General features: G+C 48.2%; 12 protein-coding genes and 1 non-coding gene across 13 annotated transcripts; 9 read left to right on the top strand and 4 right to left on the bottom strand.

Annotated features, from left to right (window-relative positions):
- The first annotated feature begins 264 nt into the window (after positions 1-264).
- B0J16DRAFT_334963 (uncharacterized protein) lies at positions 265-648 on the top strand. Its single transcript, XM_046127020.1, has one exon. The coding sequence runs from the start codon at positions 279-281 to the stop codon at positions 507-509; it is 231 nt and encodes a 76-aa protein (XP_045987234.1). The 5' UTR covers positions 265-278; the 3' UTR covers positions 510-648.
- On the top strand, positions 643-2,041 carry B0J16DRAFT_334962 (nucleotide-diphospho-sugar transferase). The gene has a single exon (XM_046127019.1). The coding sequence runs from the start codon at positions 735-737 to the stop codon at positions 2,034-2,036; it is 1,302 nt and encodes a 433-aa protein (XP_045987233.1). The 5' UTR covers positions 643-734; the 3' UTR covers positions 2,037-2,041.
- A 345-nt stretch (positions 2,042-2,386) lies between these two features.
- B0J16DRAFT_334961 (FAD binding domain-containing protein) lies at positions 2,387-4,318 on the top strand. Its single transcript, XM_046127018.1, has one exon. It carries the CDS (start codon positions 2,460-2,462, stop codon positions 4,188-4,190), a length of 1,731 nt encoding a protein of 576 aa, XP_045987232.1. The 5' UTR covers positions 2,387-2,459; the 3' UTR covers positions 4,191-4,318.
- Positions 4,319-5,146: 828 nt separating this feature from the next.
- On the top strand, positions 5,147-6,325 carry B0J16DRAFT_75917 (uncharacterized protein). The gene is made up of 2 exons (XM_046134443.1): positions 5,147-5,541; positions 5,595-6,325. The coding sequence occupies exons 1-2, from the start codon at positions 5,301-5,303 to the stop codon at positions 6,179-6,181; spliced, it is 828 nt and encodes a 275-aa protein (XP_045987231.1). The 5' UTR covers positions 5,147-5,300; the 3' UTR covers positions 6,182-6,325.
- A 222-nt stretch (positions 6,326-6,547) lies between these two features.
- B0J16DRAFT_395298 (putative xylanase 9) lies at positions 6,548-8,551 on the bottom strand. The gene has a single exon (XM_046132184.1). It carries the CDS (start codon positions 8,487-8,489, stop codon positions 6,735-6,737), a length of 1,755 nt encoding a protein of 584 aa, XP_045987230.1. The 5' UTR covers positions 8,490-8,551; the 3' UTR covers positions 6,548-6,734.
- Positions 8,552-10,019: 1,468 nt separating this feature from the next.
- On the top strand, positions 10,020-11,116 carry B0J16DRAFT_395294 (ribonuclease T2-like protein; the record flags this gene model as incomplete). The annotated part of the gene is made up of 2 exons (XM_046132183.1): positions 10,020-10,429; positions 10,479-11,116. Exons 1-2 carry the CDS (start codon positions 10,228-10,230, stop codon positions 11,114-11,116), a joined length of 840 nt encoding a protein of 279 aa, XP_045987229.1. The 5' UTR covers positions 10,020-10,227.
- A 618-nt stretch (positions 11,117-11,734) lies between these two features.
- B0J16DRAFT_75905 (uncharacterized protein) lies at positions 11,735-12,436 on the top strand. Its single transcript, XM_046134442.1, has 3 exons — positions 11,735-11,931; positions 11,984-12,191; positions 12,257-12,436. The coding sequence occupies exons 1-3, from the start codon at positions 11,814-11,816 to the stop codon at positions 12,372-12,374; spliced, it is 444 nt and encodes a 147-aa protein (XP_045987228.1). The 5' UTR covers positions 11,735-11,813; the 3' UTR covers positions 12,375-12,436.
- Positions 12,437-14,592: 2,156 nt separating this feature from the next.
- B0J16DRAFT_334957 (uncharacterized protein) lies at positions 14,593-15,922 on the top strand. Its single transcript, XM_046127017.1, has 5 exons — positions 14,593-14,983; positions 15,034-15,056; positions 15,104-15,123; positions 15,172-15,557; positions 15,611-15,922. Exons 1-5 carry the CDS (start codon positions 14,718-14,720, stop codon positions 15,900-15,902), a joined length of 987 nt encoding a protein of 328 aa, XP_045987227.1. The 5' UTR covers positions 14,593-14,717; the 3' UTR covers positions 15,903-15,922.
- Positions 15,923-16,334: 412 nt separating this feature from the next.
- Positions 16,335-16,441, bottom strand: B0J16DRAFT_t69. Its single transcript has one exon. It is a non-coding gene; the product is annotated as a tRNA-Pro (tRNA).
- Positions 16,442-16,661: 220 nt separating this feature from the next.
- B0J16DRAFT_334955 (major facilitator superfamily domain-containing protein) lies at positions 16,662-18,808 on the bottom strand. Its single transcript, XM_046127016.1, has 4 exons — positions 18,057-18,808; positions 17,993-18,007; positions 17,538-17,939; positions 16,662-17,491 (listed from the first exon to the last, which is right to left on the bottom strand). The coding sequence occupies exons 1-4, from the start codon at positions 18,363-18,365 to the stop codon at positions 16,796-16,798; spliced, it is 1,422 nt and encodes a 473-aa protein (XP_045987226.1). The 5' UTR covers positions 18,366-18,808; the 3' UTR covers positions 16,662-16,795.
- A 373-nt stretch (positions 18,809-19,181) lies between these two features.
- On the top strand, positions 19,182-22,053 carry B0J16DRAFT_334953 (uncharacterized protein). Its single transcript, XM_046127015.1, has one exon. The coding sequence runs from the start codon at positions 19,485-19,487 to the stop codon at positions 21,903-21,905; it is 2,421 nt and encodes an 806-aa protein (XP_045987225.1). The 5' UTR covers positions 19,182-19,484; the 3' UTR covers positions 21,906-22,053.
- Positions 22,054-22,218: 165 nt separating this feature from the next.
- On the top strand, positions 22,219-24,909 carry B0J16DRAFT_334952 (glycoside hydrolase superfamily). The gene has a single exon (XM_046127014.1). It carries the CDS (start codon positions 22,265-22,267, stop codon positions 24,659-24,661), a length of 2,397 nt encoding a protein of 798 aa, XP_045987224.1. The 5' UTR covers positions 22,219-22,264; the 3' UTR covers positions 24,662-24,909.
- A 53-nt stretch (positions 24,910-24,962) lies between these two features.
- On the bottom strand, positions 24,963-26,312 carry B0J16DRAFT_395292 (uncharacterized protein; the record flags this gene model as incomplete). The annotated part of the gene is made up of 3 exons (XM_046132182.1): positions 25,957-26,312; positions 25,180-25,906; positions 24,963-25,126 (listed from the first exon to the last, which is right to left on the bottom strand). The coding sequence occupies exons 1-3, from the start codon at positions 26,266-26,268 to the stop codon at positions 24,963-24,965; spliced, it is 1,203 nt and encodes a 400-aa protein (XP_045987223.1). The 5' UTR covers positions 26,269-26,312.
- Positions 26,313-26,485: the final 173 nt, after the last annotated feature.

The following is a 26,485-nucleotide window of genomic DNA, read 5'->3' as shown; positions in this document are numbered from 1 at the left end:
CAAATTCGCAAGGGTCCAGACTAGAATCCTACCGTAAAAGCACCCACTGAACACGGGAAAGTCGGCAGTAATCGAACCAATTCTCTCGATTCGTATTGGCTGGGAAGTCTGGGGTTGGTCAAAAGCTTGTTCGTTGCAGTGCGGGGATCAATTGGATCAAGTGCAGGGGGTTGATTATATCCGAGGGATCACAAGCCAAGATAACCGTTTTACTCTTCAGAAATGGGTGTGAAGGATATTGTTTAGTGACATTTCTGCAAGGCACAACAAAAGCCACAATGATGATGAGTTACCAATTAAAGCTTCTACACACGTGCACTTCTATACTCACTCACTGCAATCTCACCACCGCCCTGTGCCGCATCACGAACCCTGTCCAGACTCAGTGGGTTCGCTCTTCCTTACGGCACAATAATCCCCGTAGTCTCTCGCCATTACCCCATACGTGCTCACCCTCCACGATGTGCAACGCACGGAGGACATACCCTTCTTGGAAGTTGTCAACTTGAGCTAACAACCATCCCCTGCTGCGGTACATTTCGAGTCCAACAGTCACATCACATGGGAACAGTGACAGGCATTGATAAGGAAAGCTCTTCATATGCGGGAAAGGATTGGCTGCCTGGTCAGGGTTTCTAAGAAGTTGCGTTTAGCCAAGATTTGGGCTACTTCAGCTCCGTTGTGCATTTTCTCTTCTCCTCAGAAGCTGTCTCTTGTGTGAATCACTTTCTGTCATGGAGAGTGGCCCTCGACGAACTATCCCATCAAACCTACGTATTCCTCCTCAATCCACCACCGAGTGGACTGTAACAAACAAATCCAACTCTGTTACGCACATCAAAATGGGCTCTCCCCTGGGCTCTCCGAGGCTGGCAGTTTCAACCGCCAAGTTTCGAAACAGAGTCCCCGCCCAAATGCAGAGATGCCTCCCCCTCTACATCTGCTGTGTAATCCTCCTATTCATCATCCTCAACTTCGACATCTTCTACTCCATACCCAGCCCACTCACGGCCTTCCGAACAGAAAAGGCACCACTCGTAACCAGAACACGTTTCAGCACGTTTCCGCAGAAGATTTGGCAGACGTGGAAGGTCGATCCGCTCAACTTTGAGGATCGTGACTTGATCACATCCAGGACATGGGTTAACAAGAACCCGGGTATGCGATACGAAGTTTTGACGGACGATAATGAGCTTGCATTTGTGGAAGAGCATTTTGGGGCGGGAAGTCCGATAAATAGGCCTGATATCGTCAAGTTTTACAAGAGTATCAACTTGCATATCATCAAGGCCGATTTGTTGAGATATATGATTATGTACGCCCAGGGTGGTGTCTACGCAGATATCGATGTTGAGGCGTTGAAGCCGGTGCATCGTTTTATTCCTGAGAGATATGACGAGAGAGATATCGACTTGATTGTCGGTGTTGAGATCGACCAGCCCGAGTTCAGCAATCATCCAATCCTGGGCAAGAAGTCAAAGTCCTTCTGCCAATGGACCATCATCGCCAAACCTCACCAGCCCGTTATGCTCCATCTCATCGAGCACATCATGGCCTGGTTAAAGGAAGAGTCCAAGAAACAAAAGGTTGCTCTTGGAGATATTGAGCTCACCTTCGACCAAGTCATCAGCGGCACCGGTCCCTCTGCCTTCACCCACGCATTGCTAGAGCAAATGAGGCAGAACCACCGCGGTGGAAAGGTCACGTGGGATCTCTTCCACGGTATCGACGAATCTAAAGTCGTCGGTCGAGTTCTTGTACTCAACGTTGAAGCTTTCTGCGCGGGACAAGGGCACTCTGACTCTGGAAACCATGATTCCCGCGGTGCTTTGGTCAAGCATCACTACCACGCCTCCAATTGGCCAAGCAAGCATCCTCGCTATAGTCATCCAGCATATGGACAGGTTGAGGATTGCAATTGGAATGTCGAGTGTGTAAGATTATGGGATGAGAATGTTGCCGAGTATGAGAAACTGTCTGAGGAGGAAAAGCAGGTCAAGATAGAGCAGGCAAAGAAACCCGATATCGGAATCTGAATGACATTATATATGAATACCATGTTTGATTTTGGAGTGGTCTGGTTGGCGTTTAGTTGTTTGATTTAGATATCCTGCAATAGTACGAAACATTGTAGTCAAGAAATGTGCATGGAAGTGACACATGTAATTGTGTATCAGCCTCTTGGCAGTTGTATCTCCAACTACCGAAACTCTATTCTTCCATGACGAATGCTTCTATCAAGAAGTCTATATAGAGATATTCGACCCTCAATTGCTTGATCAGACTGCAAGTCAGAGACCTGGCATCCCTGTCTTGGCGCCAATCCGCGGACCGCGGCCCCGGGAGGCGAACTTGGACCAATTCAGCCCGTTTAAATCCAACCCCGCGTCTCATGACATTCCGCCGACATCCTCGGCCCATCTTTTCTGTCTTACATCTTTCACCATCTCCAAAACATCATGTCTTCAGAAGTAAAGCCAGTTATTATCGTCGGCGCAGGTCTAGCCGGCCTCGTCGCAGCCTTCGAGCTTTCAGAGCGTAAAATCCCGGTGCTTCTTATCGACCAAGAAAATGAACAAAACCTCGGCGGCCAGGCCTTTTGGTCTCTTGGGGGTGTATTTATGGTTGATTCCTCGTATCAAAGACGAATGGGAATCAAAGATTCTCGTGAGTTGGCAATGAGAGATTGGTTTGGATCCGCGAGGTTTGATCGTGAAGAGGAGGATCATTGGCCTAGGAAGTGGGCCAAGGCGTTTGTGGACTTTGCGACAGATGAAATGGAGGATTATGTTAAAGCGAGAGGATTAGGTTTCTTGTATAATGTTGGCTGGGCGGAGAGGGGAGATGGGAGTGCCAGTGGACATGGGAATTCTGTTCCTAGATTCCATGTTAGCTGGGGAACGGGACCGGAAGTTGTGAGGGTCTTTGCCGATCCTGTCAAGAAAGCTGCTGAGAAGGGCATCGTAACGTTCAAGTTCAGACACGCCGTTGATGAATTGATCGTTGATGAATCAGGTCGAGCTGTTGGAGTCAGAGGTCGCATTCTGGAAGATGATGATGCTGCCCGTGGTATCAAGTCTTCACGCATCGAGAAAGACAAGTTTGAAATTTACGGGTCAGCAGTTGTTGTTTCTTCGGGCGGTATCGGAGGAAACGTCGAAGCTGTCAAGGAAGCATGGCCTATCGACAGATTGGGTCCCAAAGTGCCAGAGACCTTCGTTGTTGGCGTCCCAGCACATGTTGACGGACGCATGATTGGGATTTCGGAGGCTGCTGGCGCCAATGTTATCAACCGTGATCGTATGTGGCACTACACGGAGGGTCTTCAGAACTGGAATCCCATCTGGCCTGGCCACGGCATTCGAGTGCTCCCAGCTCCTTCATCTCTCTGGCTCGACGCAACTGGTAAACGACTACCACCTTTCCTTTACCCAGGCTCGGATACCCTCGCAACACTCAAGTATATCTGCAGCACAGGCTACGACTACACCTGGTTCATCCTCGACCAAAGCATCATCGCTCGCGAATTCGCCCTCTCAGGCTCAGAGCAGAACCCTGATGTCACAGGGAAGAGCATCTGGATGCTCCTCACCCGCGTGTTCGGCAAGAAAGGTACCGTTCCTGTTCAAAACTTCCAGAAGCACGGCAAAGACTTTGTCGTCCGCGATAATCTAGAAGATTTAGTCGTCGGAATGAACGAACTCGCCAAAGCCCGCAACGGACCCCTGCTCGAATTCGATGCCATTAAAGAAGTCGTCGAAGCAAGAGACAGCCAGATGAATAACCCCTACTCCAAAGACGGCCAAGCAATGCTCATTAACAACGCACGAACATACTGGCCCGACAGACGTAGCCGTGTTGCCCCGCCTCATCGTCTTCTCGACAAGGCTCATGGACCTTTAATCGCAGTGCAGATGAATCTTCTGACGCGAAAGACGCTTGGTGGTATTGAGACAAATCTGGATAGCAATGTTATGAGAGCCGATGGGACCCTGTTCCCTGGCTTGTATGCTGCTGGTGAGGTTGCGGGTTTTGGAGGAGGTGGTGTTCATGGGTATAGCTCGCTTGAGGGGACGTTTGTGGGAGGGTGCATTTTCTCTGGACGAGCTGCTGGCAGGGCTCTTGTTCGTGAGATCTTGGGTGAGGATGGTTCTCAGGTTGACGGGAAGCCGATCAACTCTCGACTTTAGATATCTTCAGTTTCTAGTTACTGGTTGGTTTAGATTGTTTGAGGCTATTTAGCGAAGGAATCAGACAGTGGCTCTTTGTATTAAGATGCAACGTCGGCATGAAATTCTTATCCGTTTTCTTATCGTACCTCATAACTGTGATTCGCAAAGCATACCTTTTTGATCATTTCGAAACGGACATCTCACATCAGTCACCCCCACCATCTCATCTTACTGACTGTATCTCACCATGATGAGCCTCTCAGATATTGAAATGTTGGTCGATATCTGTCTCGTACAAGCTCGACATGTCATCAAACATTTCTCTGAAATGTTGATAAAACTGTAGGGTAAGACTCGCTAAGCTTTCCTGATTTGTCGGGCCAACAAAACCGAGGCACTGGTCAAAAAACGCCCTACCCGTAGCCAAGCCCCGGTAGTGGGCGCCTATAAACTCCACTGTAACGCAAACCCCTGACGCTGATTGAGGCTCCATGACTGGAGCTGGGGGCTGTCGGCGCCTAAACCGCCCTTTTCAGCTTAGAGTCCTGAGAAGCCCAGTAGATTACAAAAGTGGTAATTAATCTTTGACCGTCGGGTTGTCCAGCGATGTTGATGACCTGCTTCATGGCAAAAGTCTGCTACGGATCTCGCCTTTTACTAAAAACCCAGACCTATGTAAGCACTTGTCCATCAATGTCTGCTTCCTCGCCAATAACCATAGCCACTATCTTAGCTTCAATTTCCCATCTCACTTCTTAGTGTCTGTTCACCATTAGCCCGTCAGCCCGTGATATTAATAATTGTAAAGGATTCAAGCTAGTATAAGGAAGCGGGACTGATGGACATAACTTGGCTGTTTCACTGGATGGATTATACCAGCTCAACGCTAACACAGACTATGAACAGGGATCTTCGCCTGCTGAGGCTGAGTGCTTTTGAGAGAAGATGAAACAGTAGACTTGCTTCTTAGGCAGAGGAAGAGTGCAGCTTTTCTCTCTTCCTTCCCTTCTTTTTGTCCCGTCCCTTGAGCGTTGTTTGAGTGATAAACAAACGGCCTCGGAGTCCAGCGCCCTGGAAGATCACGAATATCTTATCCCGTTGGATATATGTGCTATCTATACCGACACAATGCACGCTCTTCTACCGCTCACCGTTCTTCTGAGCAGTTTCGCCACCAGAGCCGCTGCTGATACCAGCTTCATCACTCCGGGAGGATCTGGTACCTCGGGATGGAAGAACAACCCATCTTATGATGTCGACGAGAGCATGAACGTGGAATGGCAGACGGATCTGGAGATGACGAATCTTCTTCTCTGGCAGGACTATCCTTCTGCTGGTGGCGGCACCCAGTTCTTCATTGGATTGAAAGGTACGCGCTTCAAGTGGCTGCTCGGTGATAGTAAACTAACCTTTGATGCCTAGAAAACACGACATCGACAAGCTTCATCTGGCAGGTCAGCTTCAATGGCTTCTCAACTGAGGTCAAGGATGGTGAAGATGCTGTCTTCCACTTCTCCCTCTTCAAGTCCGGCACAAACGATATCGTTGCGAACAGCCAAACCTTCAACGTCACTGTCCCCAAAGATGTAACGACCACGAGCGCAGCCACGACCGTTGCACCAAGCCCTACACCTACCAACGACGCCACCGAAACCACAACAGATGCCTCTGCCGAGACAACAACAGACGCTGCTTCCTCTGAAGATAAGGGCATCTCGACCGGTGCCGTCGCTGGTATTGCGGTCGGTGCGACATTAGGAGGCATCGCTGTCCTAGGAGGTATTGGATTCCTTCTTTGGAGACACTTCCGTAAGGGCGCTGGTTCTACCGTGGCGGCGGGAGGTTACGCCCCTCCTAGCGAGATGCCTACTGGACCTCAACACCAACCTGTGCAGGAATATTATAAACCTCCTGATCAGCAAGCACCTGCTGAGATGGCTGGTCAGCCGTGGATTCATCCTCAGCAAGGTTACAACCAGGGACCTGGTGGCCTTCACGAGGCACCTTAAAGGCTTGATAAATGGGCCTATTCAGTGACGGGATGAGACATGTTCTGTATAGAAGGGACGTTTTTGCATGTTGGATACCAAAGCACGGAGTTGATTGCATTCAGCTATATACCTTTCTTGTAGTTACCCATTTCTTTCAATGATATGAATATTTAATCTTTCATCTGCTCTTTGTGATTCAAACATGGTATCTATAATCAGGAAGTGGTGGAGAAATCACTTATAGATGCCCTGCTGGGATGTAGTTCATCCATAATCCGATTATGAGGCTTAGCACACAAACAGGGCTGTGTTGGTTCAATGCACGATATATAAATTAGGAAACCCGTAAGCCGTTTACACAGACCAAGGACCCGGTTCAGTATGCCCACTTCCTTTGCCCTTGCTCGATGCCTTCCAAGCCTTATCCTTTCCCATCTTTCTCTATGTCTTCCTCGATCGTTGATGATGCTGTCACCAGAAATATCTTAGGCAAATATGTTCAGCAATTGATGATTTAGACAATTGGTTTCTAAATATGGTTAATTCTTTGGAAAGCTATACATTGTGCAAATTATCTGCAGTTCACTTTCTTCTTGGCAACAGTGGACCAACTTCCGTCAACACTCAGCCGCTGATAAGCCAACTGTTCAACGTGAGTACCACCAAAAGACAAGACAAATGATCCTGTATGCTCATCAGCCTTTACTGAAGTAGCGATGGTATTTCCAGGCAAAGCAACAACTCTATTCGTCCCTTCAAGAATATCAAAAGCTGCCCCGGGCTTGGACGTCACCTTGACATGGAATTGGCAGCCTCCTTTCTTCTTGGCGCTTCGAACATCCATATGGATAGGATACGTATTCTTAGGAAGAGGTTGATCAAGAGATGTAAGGTCCATGCTCATAGCATCGTCGGAGCCAAAGTAGATACATGACTCATCGAGAGTCATGCGGGTCGTGTAAATGGATCGATCTCGCTCAGTGCTGTTTCGCGCATGATGTACGTAGAAGAGCTCTGAACCCGGTGGTGTCTTGAGGGTTACATCTTGGGCACCAACCTTTTTGTTATGCTTGGCGGGGGAAGCGACAATGCTGCCGTGACCAGTTGAATAGATGGGAATTTCAGCATCAGGCTTCTGCGAGAGGATAGGATTGTTCGCGGATTTGCGGAATGGTCCGAAGGGAGACTTGGACGTAGCGAAGCCTACACCGTAGTTGGAGGCTTCGTAGTTGTTGGCGCTGTACGTGAGTAGATAAACAGGCTTGCCGTCTTTTCCAGGTCTTGTGATCGTGGTGCTGCCTTCAGCCCAGCGACGATCCTTCTTAGTGCCGTTGTTTTTCTCATAATCGTCGACATGGTAGTTCTCCCACTCTTGAGGATCAGCACCATATGAAATAACAGTCTTCCAACCATCTTTGCGCGGAGGCGAACCAATTTCGCCAGTGCCATTGTAAGAAGTGATGTTTTGGGGAAGAGGTGGTGCATCTTTGGCATGGATGTCCTTTTGGGATGATATGATTTCGGGCATGGTAGAAGCTTCAGGGTCATCCCACCATTCTCGTTCCATTTCCACGACGATGATGTTGGATTCTTCAATGTACTTGCCCAACTTCTTATCCCAGTTCCAGTTTCGATACGCATTTCGAGAAAGGTACAGATAGATCTTGCCATCTTTATCAAAGAAGATGTTAACGTCGATGGTGGGGATGTAGGTACCCTTGGGTGCTCTTTTACCCTCCTCAAGACTCTGCGGGGGACGCATCTGCTTCTCATCCATGATAAGATTAACATCATGATAGTCTGGATCGAAAGGATAATAATCGATTGGTTTCGGCTCGATCTCCCTGAAAGGACCCGTTGGCGATTTTGAAACTGCAACACCAATCTTGCTCGGCTCCTCAAACTCCTCGTACCGGAAGTAATCCTTGGCCAGATCCTCCCTCAACCGTCCAGCGAAGAAGAAAAAGTACCAGCCCGTCTTCTCATTGTAATAAGTCTCAGGAGCCCAGTACCAATCGCGTGCCCAGCAAGCTTGACCGCCTTCAATGCGGTTCATGTCATCATCGTAGCATGCTTTTAGGACGCCGCCGGGATGCTTGTGCCATGTTGACAGATCGGGACTGCTATAGATGGCGAAGAGACTTCCTGGATCTGCGCCTTCGGTTGAGTACGCAAAGTATTGGCCTGTTTTAGAGTCGTAAATCACATGCGGGTCTGCGCCGGGATGGTTGGCTGAGTTGTGGAATTGGGGAGGTTTGGGATGTTTGGAGGCTAGTGATGATGCGCCGAGACAGGCAATGCCTACGAGGATACTGAGAAGCTGCATTTTGACAGCGATCAAAGCAACCCCTTGAGAAAACGGAGAAAAGAGAGAAGGGGCGACAATCGTTATTGCCGATGAACTTTTAAACTATTTTACATTGACGACATTCTTGTTTCCCCTCATTACACTAACCGCACCAGTGAACGGAGGAGTCTGATCCTGGGCTTCCTCGGTGTAACACAAAGCGAGGTCAAAATTACAACGATCTGAAGTTATCGCCAGCCTCCCAATTGCACTTTAGATGTGGTTATAAACCGTTGAAGAGCCTCAATTAAAGAAGATCATCATCTGTAGCCAAAAAGCCTTTTTTTCAGCCCCAAACACCAGGTTGATCGAGCAATGAATCCACATTCCAGCAGCATCTCAAGCATGACGTTGATCTTCCCCACATTGGAGTTGGAATAGCCTAAATCTTGCCCCACGCAGCCAAGATTACCGTTCTTTTTCACGAGTCAAGTTTCCTTGGAAGTTAAATACTGTATTCCAATATAGGTAAGGTAACGTCGTATTGTCAAATGGCTTGTTGGTAATACTTCGGGATTATTGTCGCCGTTATGCCTCGTGGCTGTTGCCCAGTTGAGGTCGGTTGGAACTCAAACTATCACATTCCGATCATCAGAGAATCCCAGGATGAAAGGTCTTGTTTACTCGGATGGCCGGGGAACGGGCTTAAATCTATCAAGGTTAAGCTGACAGGCTTTCTGAAGAGTTGCAAGATCTGCTATGACTTGACTCGGCTTTTCGATGCGTGAAGATGACCTCGTACACAGTCTTGATGACCCATGAAATATTCTGAACGCACTCGTCAGCAGTCTTCAGTTTCTGAAGCAGACAGAGTCTTAGATGCTTTCGGCTATCAGATCCAACTGACTCACAAGTTTCACTTGGGTATCAGGTTTTCAACAATATGATCTTGAATGTCTTGACCACCAGGCAAACAACCATCCCTTAGCAGCCAAGATGGCAAACCCAGAATCTTCCGACAAAGCCTCCTTCAACACGATCCTTGGAATGAAGACCCGGAAAGTTTTCAACGCATAGCCATAACCTCAGCCGCAGTTCAAGCCTACCGCGTAAATGTATTCGTCACTCGATCAACCACCCAAGATCTATAGTACGTACCTGAAGTACCGCGGGCCCTCCCGCATTCCAAACATGAGCCTGTCCTCGTAAGTGAGTCAATCAACTGACGAGATGCTTGCGTGCTGAACACCCAATGGTGAAACCAAACGTCTTAACGAAAACGAATAACGAATAAAACGACTCTAGGACCTGCGTGTCTCAACCTTGGCAGCTCCCGGCTGGTATGGATCTGCAAAACTGTATCGAACCATCACTATAACAGAGTCCGCATCAGGTATCGTGTCAGTTGTCGTTCGCAAACCTTCAATTCCCAAAACCAAAACCTGATTCGTCGGTGATACGCTTTCAGGTAGTAGCTGACGAGTCACACAGTTTTACTGGCCTATTCCTGCGTCCTCTCTTGGCTTCTTCTGAGTTTAATGTAGTATTTGCCTTGTACCAGCCGCCCGAAACCAACAACGCTTACTTTTCTATGATGCTTTGTTTGCAGCAAGCGGTTGGGCTGAGTCGTATGATCTCGGAGCAGAACCAGGAAATCGCTCATTGTTATGGATAGGGGGTGTGTGTGTTGAATGGAGGGGAATTATAAAGGAAGCTGAGATAACTTGTGAAATTTGAAGAAGCACAACTCAATTCGAGTAAAGACTAAGAAAACAAGATGAGTTCATTTCAGATCTTGTCGCTTCTTGCAGCTGCTACTTCCGTTGTAGCCCTCGCTGGAACCCCCAATGTCTACGCTGGAAGCCGTCGAGGTTCTTGCTACGGTGAAGCTTCGGCCGATGACACTTGCTGCTACCTCTCTCCAGCCAGACTTTTGCAGACTCAAGTCTGGGACACACGACCAGTTTCTGGGCCTTTTGGTAAGTCTAGACCCCAACCACATAAAACGTCCACGACTAACATGTCCAGATTCATGGACCATTCACGGCCTCTGGCCCATCCATAACAATGGCTCCATCCCAACCAGCTGTGATACCAACCGCACATACACAAACATCACACAAATTCTGCACCACGCTGGAGCCGAAAGCACCATTGATGAGATGAACAAGGTCTGGGAGTCTGCTGACGGTGATAATGAGAAGTTCTGGCAGGACCAATGGGTCTCCCACGGCACATGTTTCAGCAGCCTCAACCGCGAATGCTACGGCCGTCACTACGAAGAAGCCGAAGAAGCAGTTCCCTATTTCCAAAAAGCTGTTTCAATCTTCAAACGTCTCCCAACATATGATTGGCTGCGCGACGCTGGTATCATCCCTTCTTATTCCATGTTCTACCACCTCTCAGATATTCAAGCTGCCCTAGAGCAACAGCATGGTTCTCGCGTATCACTTCGCTGCGCAGGACAACGACTTCATCAAATTGGGTATCACTTCAACGTTACAGGCACACTGCAGGATGGATACTTTACTGATTCGGGTGCTATTGGTGATTGGGATGATTGTCCTGAGTTAGTGCTTTATGAGCCCAAAGGAGAGACCAAGAAGGCGGTTTTTAAGTTTGAGACGTTTCATCCACATACCGCTACGGATGTGGAGGATTTGTAGGATGGCTCGGGAAGGGAGTTGAGTTTGTAATAGTGTAGCTTGGCTTAGTTTATAACCTTTTAATAAATTCTATCTTGTCACATACCTGACTTTGAATTCCCATAGTGGTGCCCGATCATGATTGGATATCCAAGTTGCCTCTTAACGCCCACAACCCGCAACCTAAAGTTTCCGGATCCGCGCGGATAGGTCTCGGATATAACGTCAGGAGGTGCTGAAAGAGATAAGATAATCTAATCGATTCAAGCTCTGTAGTAAATGGCAGTTCACCAGCGTACCCCAGGCTTAACCAAAACACCATGCACCATGTACAATGCCGAACCACCTGCACTCAGCTAATACATAATACACGTATAGACCACAATCCACCAGTCGGAACATTTCTCAACCATTCGTTTCATGAACAAAGCTTACGAGGCACAAACATCCTTGCACGCAAAATACGCCACTTGAGCCAGAGCTCGAGCCATTATCCCTGCTCGAATTATCCAAGGAGTGAGCGCTCCACTGCAAGAATCATGGAAAATTCTCCACCCTGACGAGTTTCGGAAACATTGCTTCAATTTCCTTGAAACAAAGGAATTCGTGTAGCTGGGTATAAAAACTGGAGGATCTTCTCAGCTAAGACTTCTTCCCCTATAGTATTGTTCTAAGCCTCTTGCCAAGATTCCTAATATTTTATCTCGATAACTTCAAAATGTATCCTCTCGCTACTTTCACATCTCTCGTCGCCATTGCTGGCGCTGTTAGTGCTACTCTTGAGCCTGCCAAGAGCAACACCAAGGGCCAATACCCAAAGAGCCCGGCATGCTCTCGTAAGACATCTGACATACTAAAACTCTTTCTAAACTAACCAGAGTGACACAGCTTCTAAGACCTCCAACGCCATCCAGGCTGCTGAGTGCGCCTATAACACACGCGTCTCCGGCAAGCAGACCTTTGCTATTTTCAAAGTCGATCACCAGTACGACCAGAACAACGGTGCTCCCTACGGCACTTGTGAGGCTTATGAATGTGATGCTCCTGCTTCTGGAGACATGACGGCCGATGAGGACTACTGGACTTTCTTCTGGAAGTAAGTAACTTCCTTCCTGATTTGCTTTTTCTCTCTTCTTTATGTTCACTGCTAACGTTCTATAGCAACAACGGCCAGTCTTCTGGTGTTGGTACTACTTGCATCAAGGATCCTAACGATGGTACTTGTGGCTGTGAGAACTCAGATGGTACTTTCATTCCTGGCGGAAAGAACTGCGTTTAGGGGATGGCGAAAGTTAGACATGCTTCTTGGATATAAAATTCTTTTCCGTACATAACAGAGCTGTATAGCACGACATAAACTCGGCGTATTGACGTGATCGATGGTGTCCTTTTTTTGCCACGAAATCTGCCCGCAGGCTTGACTGTTTTCAGATAATTTGCCAAGCACCAAATCTGCTAACCAGGAAGTAAGGCCTAATACATCGTGTCTCCGAGCTCGCCTACCAGGCTACCATTCTTGGTGTCGTTCTTTCTTTTGGAGTCATGAGCCAGGAAATATCGGCAACTCTAAACTTAATACTTTGACTCGGACTTTCGTAGCGTAAAATGCCTCTATCCAATCTCTGGGGGTCATCCTCAATTTGCCTTCAGCAATGTTAAGAATAGCTGGAGTGCTACTGATGATATTTCATTGGCCAAACCATGTCACTAATTTTCGGTAACAAATCCGAAAAGCCTTAGTACTACTCCTTACAAGAAGATTAAAAGAAGCCGGCTAGGCGGGCTGCTAGGCTGCTTCACACACGATCGACAATGCGATATGGATGCCCGTTTGAGACATTCTAACTTGATAGCGGTATGAAGATCTTGAGCCTAACGCTTACCAAAACTCTGAGTGTACTGTAAGGACCCTACAAAAACCTGTCGTTTCGCCTCCTGGACTAGTTGCAGCCACGATAGCGTCGTTTCATCGGTAGTCGACTGCACCGGCTCCAGCTAGGGCGTCGATCATGCACCTCAAATTTGCGGGGAAGTGAAGGTCTCGAACAAGATTGGACTGTTGGTTGGTTGGCAGATTCTGTTGATAAGATTGGAATGAATAATGTCGAGTTTCGGGTGGGAGGAGATGAGGAAGAGAGGCTGTTCTTATGGGAAGGATAAGACGGCACATATATCCTCTCGTCCATGTCTCTGATTCTGATTCACTTTTGAGATATGATAGAAACGATCCACGTAAAGCTCGGCTTAGCTTGATGAATTCGAGCCGCTTGGCCTGTGCCACCTGTCATGGTGGACTTAACATGCACCTAATGCCTAGTTAGACCAGGTGACAAGGCCCCATGAAGCTCAAGTTACCTTGGGATCGTCACTAGTCTCAGCTCTGGATGCCTCAGGGGAGTCCACTCAATATGGAGACATTACTCACGGCACGAGCCGCACCCGAATTGGGACGAATTAGTGGATGAGACCTACCGAGTCAGCTAAATCAGGATGAGTATGCACTGCGCAGAAATGATTTGGTGGTAAAGAAGCAAGGAAATGTGTGTTGATCTCAATGAAGCTGCAACTCGGCGGTCTGCTATACCGAGGAGAAGCGAATTGTGGCTTGAGACTATGAACCAACAGGGAGGTCATGGCGGCCCATTGCCGACAGCGACCCGGCAATCATTGGAGGCACCAATACAGTAATCTCAAGCTCGCCCTGAATCGTGGCAGAAGCAATGCCAGCTCATTGAGGTTTTCTTTTGCGCTTGTGATTAATACAAAGCGGTGAGAATGGTAAAAGCTAAAAGAAAGAGGCTACCCATAAAGCCTTCTGGAAGACCACGACGGAATATCACCTGCAGAGTTTCTATACCCAAACAAATCAAGAAACACCAAAATGAAATGCGCAACACTCTCTAAACATTGGGCTGAAATCGTAAATGTCACTCCAAACTCTTCTTGACTCAGTCGCAAAGCCTCAGCCTCACCAGTGCCAAGACAGTTGGTCACCCAATCCGAGTTACCGCCGTGTAGATCGAGAGGCCACAAACCGGGATCAATTGGCTCCCTTGCGTTGTCTAGTGGTGCAGATCTCATGTGATTGATCAATTGGGATAGAAATTGCAAAGGAAAAAGAAACTCTGCTAGGGGCACGTACTGATTGACTGACTGACTGACTGTTGGTTCTGTAACGGTTGATAGGCGGCACTTGATGAAGGTTGCCGGCGCGGGGAAAGGGGCCCGAAGTGCAGGGAATCTAAGTTTGATGATGTCCAGTATCTATACTTTATCTAGACCTTGATAGCGTATAATCTAAAAGTACACAGTACCTTGGCTTGTGCAATGATGCAGCAGGCATAAGGAGGCTTGCAGTCTACTTCCAATCATTGGCCCTTCGCTACATCTCCAGTCCGCGCGTGCCCTACAGTAAAAACAGTATAGAGAATCTGCAATCTGAGACCCCAGCACGTTGCTTTTTACCCCCCAGAACCATGACGCCGTGTTTTTCTAGTGTTAGATTAATCCCTCCGTAGTAATTCCCATCCTTTTCTTATGCACCTCCCACCCCAAAACATGGAAAACATCTTCCGAGATTCCTTCACCCAAATGTTAGCACAAAAGCTCACGACATGTCGGCATGATAACCCTCCTTTCTCCCCACTACAAAGCTCAGGAGGTTACTAGAGGTGATCTGGTCATCGCCTCTACAGCGCTGGGTTTTACCATCGGCTTTGGCTGGCTTACCGTCTGGAAGGCCTGCAGGCAGTCTTTCCAGATATATCAGCGCCATGGGAGGCGCGTGTTCAGAAATGCGTATATTATAATGGTCTGGTTGGAGTTATTAGTTTGTACGATATTTGCGGTCATCTGTATGTTGCATTTACTCGACGTTATACCCCCAAGGTGAGTCTTTCTTCCATAAACACCACGTACATACTGACTCACAATTCTAGCTTTGCTTTCTATTTTACTATTCGTAAGTAACATCCCGACACAGTATAGGATATCGCTAACTTCTTGCAGTCACTACGTGGGCTCTTCAGGTACGAATACCGCCGCCATATCTCGAACTTCCCAATTAACTGTCTCAGGTCCAATTCCTCCTCCAGATCATCGTCAATCGCTGTGGTATCCTCCTCACCCATTCAAAAAGAGCCTACCGCCTAAAGATCATCGTGGGAGTCCTCATAACCGCCGTTAATATTTCCGTCTATTGCATCTGGATTCCAGCGCGTCTTCAAATATCAGACCGATACGTCCATATCAACGAGTGGTGGGACCGATGCGAAAAAGTCATCTATCTCATCGTCGATGCATGCTTGAACTTTTACTTCATACACATTGTTCGAGTGAATCTGATTATACATGGGTTGACAAAGTATAAGAGGTTGACACATTTTAATATGTTCATCATTGGGTTTTCACTGAGCATGGATGTTCTTATCATCGCTATGATGAGTTTGAGAAATACCTTTGTGTAGGTCCTCGTATTTATGTCATCCCACTATGAAGCATACTGACTTTAGACAGATATATGCAATTTCATCCCCTGGCATATATTGTAAAACTACACATCGAAATGTCCATGGCCGACCTTATCGGCAAGATCGCCCGCGATAAACATTGCGGTATCATAGCAGATGGCACTTTTAGCAGCACGATCAGCGACGGAACATATCATTTGGAACCTCGTCGTACAGAAGATAGTCAGACGATACTGACAGGACACGAAGATCACAGCAGCATATCGAAACCCAGACGAATGCTTCGATCGTATTCGAGACGTGCTGGAGAATTCGAAAGGGAGTTACCAGAACCTTGACCCTGGACATATAAAACTACATTTTTAATAAAAACATTTCAAAGTTATGAAAAGCTTTATCCTGGCCATATTTCTCGTAGTCGGAGCCCTCGTTGTCTTGTGGTTCTCGAGTATATATCAAATCATCGTGGAAGTATTAATCGTAGTGCTTATGAAGACCTGCTCAGTCAAACTCAATCTCCGATTGTATCTTTGTAGTGTCATACGGTTGTTTATCTGGACTATACTGGTAGACATCCTACTTAATCCCATAATGGTGAGTTCTAGTGCTTTGCAGACCGTAAATGGGAAAGGAGTCTTGGAGTTGTCAGCGTACAGTTTGAGCTATAACATCATGGAGAACATCTGACTATTATCTGTTGGTCGGCCGGGATGGTCTATCTGGGAGGCAAAAAGAACATCAGATGCCTGCCAGTCAGACTGACAAAAGAAGGGCCTGACCGGGGATTGAACCCGGGACCTCTCGCAAACTTTAGTCCTCTTGTGAGAACTGAGATGTCACTCCCGAAGCAAGAATCATACCGCTAGACCATCAGGCCAGATACTAGATCCTAAAGGTATTACTGCGGCGAAAAACAACATACTATATGATTTTCATTCACGGATATTTGAGCATGTTAAACTGCCTTGGACCTTTGTCAATGCTATACCTCCATCTTAATCTCATCGATAGTTGAGGCAACTCATATGACAGTCTAAGCTCCATGCTGGGTCACAACAGTAGCTACAAGTGAACGGTGAAAAAGAACCACTTTGAATATCAACATGTTGCTGGATATAAACTATGAGCATGCTATATACAACTATTATCACGGCCTGGTTTTGCAGGGCCATCCACAAAACTAACCCTTGGAAGAGAGATTGGCAATGTCTCTAGCATCTTCTCCTTTCACTTAGTCTTTCTTCTTACCAATCCTGGGCAAGCACAACCATAAGCCCAACAGCGCACTCAAGAAGGCAAGGATGATAGGTTGAAGAGTCTTGACACCCTTGGCTTGAGCAATAGCACCGACAGCAAAAGGCAAAATCGCCGCTCCACTACCTCCAAAAGCCGCGGCAAATCCAATAGTACTGACATGCAAGTGCTTCGGGAGCATCTTAGTAGTAGCAACCACAACAGCAGGGAATAAGGGCCCCAAGAAGAAACCTTGGAAAGCTACCGTGATGGCAGAAACGTAGAAGCTTGGTACCAGCCAGAATATCAACTGCATAGCCATAGCAGCAGGCAGATATAAAGACACTGCAACCTTGACACCAAGTCGCGGCGTGACGAAGCCCAAGATGGCTCGGCCAACTGCAAGACCTAGCCAAAAGCCCATGGAAGTCATACCTGCCGGGTAGTTCTCAGCCTTTCGCACGCGGATCATAAATTGGACGATCCAGCCACCGACAGAAACCTCGACGCCAACATAACACAGAAGGAATGCGGCGCAAAGCCAGGTCACACGAGCGAAGGGAAGTTTAAATAGAGCTTCTTTCATGCCTTGGTTGTCTTCATTACTTGCGTCTATGGTCTGGCGATAGACTTCTGGGCCATTGGTCCAGAAAGCCCAGGAACAAGTGATGAGCTCAATAACGGCCAGGCCGATCTATTGCAGTTAGCAGTCAGCTCACAGATATCGAGGCTCAGCTTACCATAACATAGTAAAAGGTATACCAGGGCAGGTCAGCCTTCGCTATCATGTTCGTAGCAATCAATGGACTAATGACACCACCAACGCCATAGAAAGCATGCAGGAAGCCGAGCGTCTCGTTGGCTTTGTCTAGGTTACCCACCCAGGCATTCCAAGCTGCATCGCTAATCCCGTTGCCAAACCCAGCAAGTGCATATGCAAGGACTAGGACAGGGTATGGAGGGTGGATGGCGATGATGATGTATGCAATGATATGACATAGACCACAAGTAATGCCAATACCTCGCTGACCAATTCGTCTGTGCAGGGTATTATTAAGGACAGCTGCGAAGATGTATCCGACAAAAGGAGATAGGAAAACGAGAGATACTACGATGTAGCTCAGGTTATAGTACTCCTCCAGCTGATTAATTGTTAGCTCGGGTGCATATTCTAGCAAGGTAGCAGTGCACATACATATGGGATCAAAGCCTGAGATGATGTTAGCTAATGAGAGAACAAAATTGGTAGAACGACTTACACCGTAGGCAGCATCATTGGCACCCGACGTCAAAAGACTCCAAAACGTGGCGCCAGTCTTGAACATATTCTCACGGGGGTACTTCCAGCTCTCAGCAATTTCCACTGGAGCTGTCTGTGCCGTCATACTCTCCAGGCCATTACCGCTACCATCTGAGAAATCTCCACCAGGGTGAGAACCAAGCCTCCGGGATTCATCAAAAAATTCTGAGCCTCTAGAAGACTCCCGAGCAGCGGCGACAGGGGGCTCATTAATTGCGCGAGACGTCAGCTCATACGAGCCAATGGTGGCTGTAGAGGATGCAGTCATAGTGGAGGATGCGATGTGACGAATGCTGACAAGAATGCGTCAGGAACGGAAACTTAGTATAAAATTAGGTGTGACAATTTTTAAACAGAAACATGAGAACAAAGAAGCTGAAACTAAAACTTTGAGAAACAGGAAACATGCATCTTTTAAAAGTTGGAAATAATTGACGAAATGCTGTGGATCTATGGTCCCAGTCCGGATAATCATTCAACACGAACGCTTGATCGACAAAATCCCCGCGGAGAAGTTGAAAGTATAACCAGAAATGGAATAGATACACAGGAACAGCGACGGTTCGACGGTCCGTCATGGAAGAGCTTCGGTTAGACTGACTACCTGGAAAATCATGACAATTATTTTCTCCATTGCTCGGTCGAATTACGATGCCGCGTATATGTAGCCCAGCAAGGTAGGTCCGTACGGAGCTGAGCACAAAGAGTCAGCATCCTTCTCCTCTCACATGCATAGCATCCATAGCATAGCAACCATCATCATATAAGCGGCATCAGCAGTGCATCGGTATCGGCATCGGCTGTGGCCAAGCTTTTACGACGCGTGGTAATTTAGGTACAAGAGGCGGAGGCCGGGGGGGCTTAGTCTTAGGCTTAGATCCACTGTCCGTCACATCACAGTCAGCATGGACAAGACAGAATACCGGTAAGAAAGAGTCCAGACCTCTGTTGGCGTCGGCTATTGGACTCTGTGGCTTTTTGCGTTCCCTCAGCTGCTTGGCCCACAATCCAATCACGATGATGCCAGCCCTACAGGAACCCGCGATGCTACCCAGAACCACAACTCAGCCCAGACGGTGCGATTGCAGAGATGGGTTTAGTGCTGAATATTTGCAAGGCTGATGCCGACGGGTAAATCTCTGAAGGTTCAGCAAGGGTCTTTTTTCTTTTCTTCTTCACTCTTCCTCTCTGCTTTTTCTCTCCAACTGTCGCTGCTCAACCATCTGCGATACGACACTTATTCAGTAGTCGTCCCTCCTCTAACGCGACAAGCTCAGGGTCCCAGCTGTTAAGCTCAGGACACTGCGGGGTACTAAGGGCCCTACTGAACGGGCCCTAGCGCTCTCCAGCACCAGTTAGTTACTGTCTGCCCGATCGTCCCGTCACCATGGAACTGAGGGATTACCCCCACCGCGATTCAACATCACCACCCGAGAATTGGGAGCCCACGAGCCCTTCGATTGCTAGGAAGCCCATAGGCGCCATCAAACAATCTCCCTCGCCGTATACCTCTCCCGATTACTCCGCGACCTCCTTCGCCCAGCGCGCGACAGCCAATGCACCGTTTCTGCACCGACAGAATACAACCGACACAGCATACTATGGCGCTTCGACGCCGCTAGGAATATGGGAGCCCGCCATACCTCATACGCCGGGTTCCGGACGACCGCAGGCTTATAGAGAGGACAGTCAAGCATCACTGTTGATAGGCGGCGATGGTCAAAGAAACATTCCTCAAAATATGCCTCCGGGCGCTGGGCCCCCTCCAGCGACCCCTCCGCACACTCCCAAGTTCTGGCATTGGTGGATTCATGAGTGGAAGCCATCATGGAGCATGTACATTCTTGTCTTGTCGGGAATCGCTTTCGCCATAGGCCACCACTTTTACTACCAAGGCCTCCACGGCGAAGTTGCAAATGATCAACAGGGCAAGTTTCGATATGGCGCCCTTCTGGCTTTTTTGTCGAAAGCATGTTTTCTCAACGCCGTCGTCCTCGCTTTTCGCCAACGCGTCCTGATGATGATCCGTCGCAAGATGCTTACCCTTGCTACGCTCGACTCGCTTTTCGCAGCATCCGAAGATTTGACGGCTCTTCTTAACTGGGAAGCCTGGGTGAATGCAAAGTTCGCTATGGCCTTGACCATTTTTATTTGGACGTCGCCTCTGATCGTTATCTTCACATCCTATACTCTTACAGTCAAGTCGCAGCGAAAGGAGGAGGTAACAACTTGTGCAAACATTCGCACCTTGAACTTCACACACGAGGAATACATTTACTGGAGAGACCCAGTTAGGGTTGCTGGATACTTCGAGACGTCTGCGTCCGTCTGGAACTCGACCGCACCAGGAGGCGCAAATCTCACCAAAGACGACCCCAACGAATTTGACTATTTCACCGCCAACAGCCAACAATTCGAGTCCATTGCGCTCAAAACGGCATACGCCCAACAAGCCATAATGCGCTCGAAAGCCCCAGAAGAAATTTGCGGCACAGGCTGGAACTGCTCCTACACCATTAAGTTTACTGGTCCGGGATATAAGTGTACAACGCTGGCTTCAGCGGTGAATGAAGACGTCAAGAAGCTCGGCGATGCAACGTGCCCCTTTAATACAACCGTTTTGGCGCCATTAGGAAACCTCACATACTATGCAATGCTTGACCGAGGAGATTATGAGAATCCGCAAATCATTGCCGAGCCCGGTGGAAGGCCCAAGCAGAAACCGCCGTATCCCAAGAACCTGGGCGTCTTCCGAACTGAGCCCATCATGTGGTTTGGCTATGCTGAGGTTGATGACAGAGATAAACCTCAGCCCCCGGAGCCATACGTAGGTGACTGGTTCAAGGCTTACACACCTACCATCATTGGGTGTGAGCACTACCAAACCAACTACACGGTTCGATTGAACTACACTGGCGGCGTTCAGTCTCACAATGTGACGGAGCGCAAGTTTCTCAAGAAGGTGATTGACACAACCTTCTTACCTGGGAAAAAGGATCCCGACAAAAGGCTCAAGGATCGAACCATGGCGGAACCCGAGGAAAATTACGTGTACCCTCGGGACATCGAGAAGTACCGGTTAACAGCTGCATATCATGCTATAGGATCCCAGCTACGTAAAATTTTGAACGGCACAACCACGATGCCGCATTTCAACGTCAATAGTAAGGTCCTCCAGACGAGACTTGTCGACCGCCTCAATTACCTTCCCGTCAAGAACTTTCCCCTCGAGGTTCAGAAGTTCTACGAGGAGATCTTGATCTCATTTCTATCTGATCCACAGATGTCTGCTGTTTCATGGGCTGCCAAACCTTCCGATTACTCTGGCACGGTCAAAAGTCGCACAGTAAACAATGGCAAGAGCTTGGATTATCCTTGTGTGAGATGGCAAGAAAGGAATTGCTTCTTTTATAATTATGCGCAACTGTGGGCTGTGTATGCGCTCTCTATGGGTATCACAATCCTCGCGGTCGCATCAGGTGTGGCGGCAATGGAGGAGAACGCCGTCATGCGAAGTCTGAGCTTCTCTGCTATTCTCGCCGCATCGAGGGCGTCCAGCCTTGATAAGCTGCGATGGGAACAAGAAGCCGAGCTCAAGAGTCGCAAGATCGGATTTGGAATCGTGGCAGATCCTAGTGGTGAGAGGACATACTCTTTCGGCGTTGAAGGCGATGTCAGTCAAGAAAAGACCGCAATGGCTACGGGACGGTCACCGGGTCTCTCGGTGAGGGGTTGGGGCGACGCAACAGCTCGCAGAATGAGTTATGCTATGTTGAACAAAAAGGACAGACAGGAAAATGACCCTTGAATGAGTGTTGGAGCATCGATGGCGTGGCGGAGCATTGGGCGGGCATCATGAAGCACAATTGGTTCTGAGCGGACAGCGTTTGAGATTTACTGGAACATTTACCCACCATTTATGTATACTCATATTTAATTCATGAAGATATGATGGCATTTATTCTACAGTCAAAGTTCACTATTGGCGCGTGAAACACCGAGGCTGGTTCGATGATGCTCCGAGGCCGTACTCGCTAATTAGAGGCCAAGTCTCTAGTGGAGCTACCCAGGTGAGCTCAGCGCAGCTCAACTGAACTGTTCTGCCTGAGCTTGGTTGCGTAACGCAATTGGAACCGTGTCCGTTTCTCAGCTTCAACTACGCCCATAATGTCTGTCCACGCAGCAGTCGACCTCTCGGACGCCGCTTTAGGTGGTTCAATTCGAATAAAAGACGAACACTTCATCGACGCCTACGGACGCGTCATCTTCCTCCGTGGACTCAACCTCTCAGGCGCCTCTAAACTGCCTACTGAGCCAAATGGTCTGTCCCACCTAGATCATGATTTCTACGAAAGCCACCGCATCGTCACATTTGTAGGGCGACCTTTCCCACTTGAAGATGCTCCGCTACATTTTAGACGGCTTCAAGCTTGGGGTACGCCCTTTGTGAGGTTGCTCGTAACCTGGGAATCCCTGGGCCATGCGGGGCCTGATCCAGAGACGGATCTGGATCTTGAGTACATCGCCTACCTGCGCCAATTGATTGAGATGATGCCGCAGTATGGTATTAAGTGCTTTATATGCGCACATCAAGATGTTTGGAGTCGGTACAGTGGAGGTAGTGGTGCGCCTGGCTGGACGTTTGAGGTGGTCGGCCTAGACATTGAGTCTTTCACCGATACAGGCGCCGCATATGTTCACAGCCAGGATGAGAAGAAGCGCGCAAGTGAGCCTGTCAATCCTAAAGAGCCTGGAGGTCCTTTTCTTTGGCCTTCGGGTTACCAGAAGCTTGCCGCGTCTACAATGGCGACCGTTTTCTGGGCAGGCGATGCTTTGGCCCCCAACCTTAAATGTTATCGCAAGCCAGGCGACGTTGAGCAGGTATCGGTACAGACTTTGCTTCAAAACGCCTGCGTTGAAGCTTTTGGACGGCTTGCGGACGAAGTAGGCCATCTCGAAGCATGCATGGGCTTTGAGCCTATGAACGAGCCTCACCGCGGCCTTGTTAATCTTCACCATTTCCACGGCTGGAACTACGATACTGATTTACATATCGGCCACTGTCCCTCTCTTGCGCAGTCACTCGCTCTCGGAAGTGGCTACGCGCAAGAAGTCAATTACTGGGTCAAGTCATGGCCCTGGCCAACTCGTGCTTCCCACAAGTCTCGTATTGACCCCAAAGGTCGCTCCGCATGGCTGTCGCTCGATGGGAAGCCAATTGGCAATGGACGAGGCCTTGGTGAGTGCGTCTGGCATGCTCACGGTGTTTGGGAGTGGGATGACAAGAAGAAGATCGCCCGTATTCGCGATAACGATTACTTTGAGGTTGACCATCGCCCTGGGCAAGAGGGAAAGCCAATTGAGTGGTACAACGACTGCTATGCGCCTTTCCTGCAGAAGTTCTCGGAGCGCGTGGCGCGCAAGACACCTCGAACGATGAGCTTCATCGAGCCCATTCCCAACGAGTTCATGCCGCCATGGCCCACGGAGGATCCCGATAATAAGAAATGGCGTCGGCAAAATTACTCTGAGAAGACGGTTATTGTATCACCGCGCCCTAACAATTTGGTGTATGCGCCGCACTTTTACGATCTTAACGTTCTGTTCAACAAGTGCCATTCATGGATGAGCGTCAATGTGCAAGGCCTTTCGCGAGGCATGATTCCTCTCAATGCGCTTTATTTCGGCGCCAAAGGTCTGAGAAGCAATTACAAGAGACAATTGGGCAATATTGTCAAGTATGGAATAGAATCGCTGGGTAAAGTTCCCATGGTCATTGGCGAGATTGGCGTCTCGTATGATATCAACAATGCAGAGGCCTTCCGCACAGGATGTTACGACAAGCAACGCGATTTGATGAATGGTCTCATCTCTGCCATGGAAGACAACAAACTCAACTACACCCTGTGGAACTTCAACCCTGCCAACAGAGTTGCGTATGGTGACGGATGGAACAAGGAAGATTTCTCCGTCATCAACGGCGACGATATCATCGACAACGGTCCTATAAAGCCCGACTATCGAAATGAAGCACATGAGAACGACGAGCTTTACAAGGGTGGTCGTGTTCTCGACGTCATCATTCGTCCTTACGCCGTGAAGACAGCAGGTCTTCCCAAAAAGTCAAACTGGAACCACAAAACGCTGCGCTTCCAATACTCATGGACCAGTACAGTTACAAAGGATTCCACTGACGAAAAAGCTCATTTGACCGAGATTTTTATCCCGGCGTATCACTATGACAGGTACGAGCTTCGTATCCAAGGTACAAATGCGGAGTGGACGTATGACAAGCCGCGTCAGACGTTGTACGTGCGTAGTCCTTCGCATGGGGAGCACAGCATTACTGTTAGCATTGAGAACGAGGCTCAGCGTGTTCTTGAGAGAGCTCAGAGGAAGAGAGAGTTATATCCTCCTGGATTCCCGATGAATCTGGTGTCTGCTGCTACTGAGGATGCTTTGGATGATGTTGATTGGTCTGTGGCAATGAATCTTTGGCCTATTATTGCGGCTGTTTTGGTTGCTCTCCTGGCAAGATTCCTTTATCTGTTGTGGCAAGGTTAAAATCTAAGTTGATTCAATCTTATGAAAGACAGTATAGAACTGGTTGGTATGTTGGGTTTTCATGGAAGTGTGTGAAAAGATTGGACTATTGGGTTTGATTGAGTAAATAGATAGAAGTCCTGGATGATACAGTCAGTGTTCATGTTATTGGATCTAGGTTTTGAAATAATTAAACGATCATCTCTCATTATTGAATCGTCATTTGTAGCTTAACTAAGCTTATAAGTAGAATAACATGCTAACACTCCAAAGTCCAAATGTATCATGAACTTATCATCGCCAAACTAGAAACAAACAATGTTTATTCCGCATCCAACGGGCATCTGGGTGCGGTGTTGTTTACCTGGATTCCACCTCGCTTCTTCTCCTTACTATCATGGAAAGGAAGAGCCCATCCGCCTTCTGTTTCTGGTGTAGAAAGCCATAGTCGAAGAAGATGTCTTCGGGGTGTAGGAGGGTTGTGATCTTAACATTGTTAGCATCTCTTGATTACCACAACCGGAGGGGAGGTATCTTACCTGTGTATGCTGTTCTAGCGTGGAGCAAGTGGGTATTGCTCACAAACTGAATATCCCCAACCTCAAGAATCATGTGCAGTGCCAACTTCTGGCACGTCTCCTCCAACACAGTAATAGCACGCTTCTGCTCCTCGCTCAGAGCAGGAATGAGCCCCTGGTCAGAGAACCTCGTGAGAGATCGCACAAAATACGGATCCCACTTGCAGTAAACACGTCCCTGACCTCCATTCTCAAGGTAAAATATCGATGTGCGAATCCACTCTTCTTCGCCAACAGACGTCTCTCCCTTGCGATCAAAGTACCAGATAGGCTGTGTAAGCAACTCTGCTACATCAGGATTGTTTTTCTGGAGATCATTCCAGACATTGTGGATGCTGACGATATCGCTCTCTCCACCTTCTCTTGCGCGGTGTACGCACAGAAGACCGACGATATCGGAATCATCGGCGTGGAAGAACTGTCGTGCTGTTGTACGATAGATGCGCACTCTGTCAATTTGTGTAGCGTCGTCGCCTACGTCTTTGACGTGGCCAAGGACGTGGCCTAGACCGTTTTGTGAGACGAAGTAGCCGATGTATGTGCCGAGACCCATGTATGCTACTGCGTTCTTGAGGGGGCTCCATTGGTTTGCTGGGAAGCGTTTAAAGAGAATGAATCCTTTTCCGTTGAGGAGGTCTTCTCTGAGTGTTTGGAGGACTTTTCCTAGGTTTGGGAGAGGGAAGTTGGACTGAAGGTGTTAGTGAAAGATCGGTGATAGGATGAAGTTGATTTTTGTACCTTTGAGATGCCAGTGAGTGGTGTACCGCTTGCAATAAAAGCATCGGCAGTATCACTGAGTTCCTGTATCTCCTCATCCGTGAAAGGGTGAGTCCATCTTTCAGGCTTGTTCTCGTAGTCTTCTTTCTTCCATAATGTAGGCCCTGTAATCTCCGTTGGGAACTCAGAGTAGGGTTTTAGAGCGTCGTAAAGAGGGGGATGTTGACCTGATGTACGAATGCCATCAGGGAAAATAGAGCGAGGAGCTTCAGCGTTTTTGGCCTGTGGTAGAGTGACCTGAGAGGTCTCGTCGATAAGAGCACCTGGAGCCATTTTGGTGGTGATGTGCTAGTATAAGTGAATGAGAAGACGTTATAGAATTATTTTGATTTAATTAATAAAACTCAAAAGTGGTAAATTCATGTTATATATATCTCACTCCCCAGCTTTGTCATACTCTCCCCGCATCACAGTATGACGCCTTATTCCAACGCGTGTCTTAGTCGATCTGGGGTATGGATCGAATTGCGTGCTCAAGGCACAATATCAC

The sequence above is a fragment of the Fusarium flagelliforme genome (assembly GCF_020744385.1).
Source record: "Fusarium flagelliforme strain FIESC 12 MPI-CAGE-AA-0113 chromosome Unknown B0J16scaffold_2, whole genome shotgun sequence".
In the NCBI taxonomy this organism is placed as follows: domain Eukaryota; kingdom Fungi; phylum Ascomycota; class Sordariomycetes; order Hypocreales; family Nectriaceae; genus Fusarium; species Fusarium flagelliforme.
This window is presented reverse-complemented; position numbering and strand designations above follow the sequence as displayed.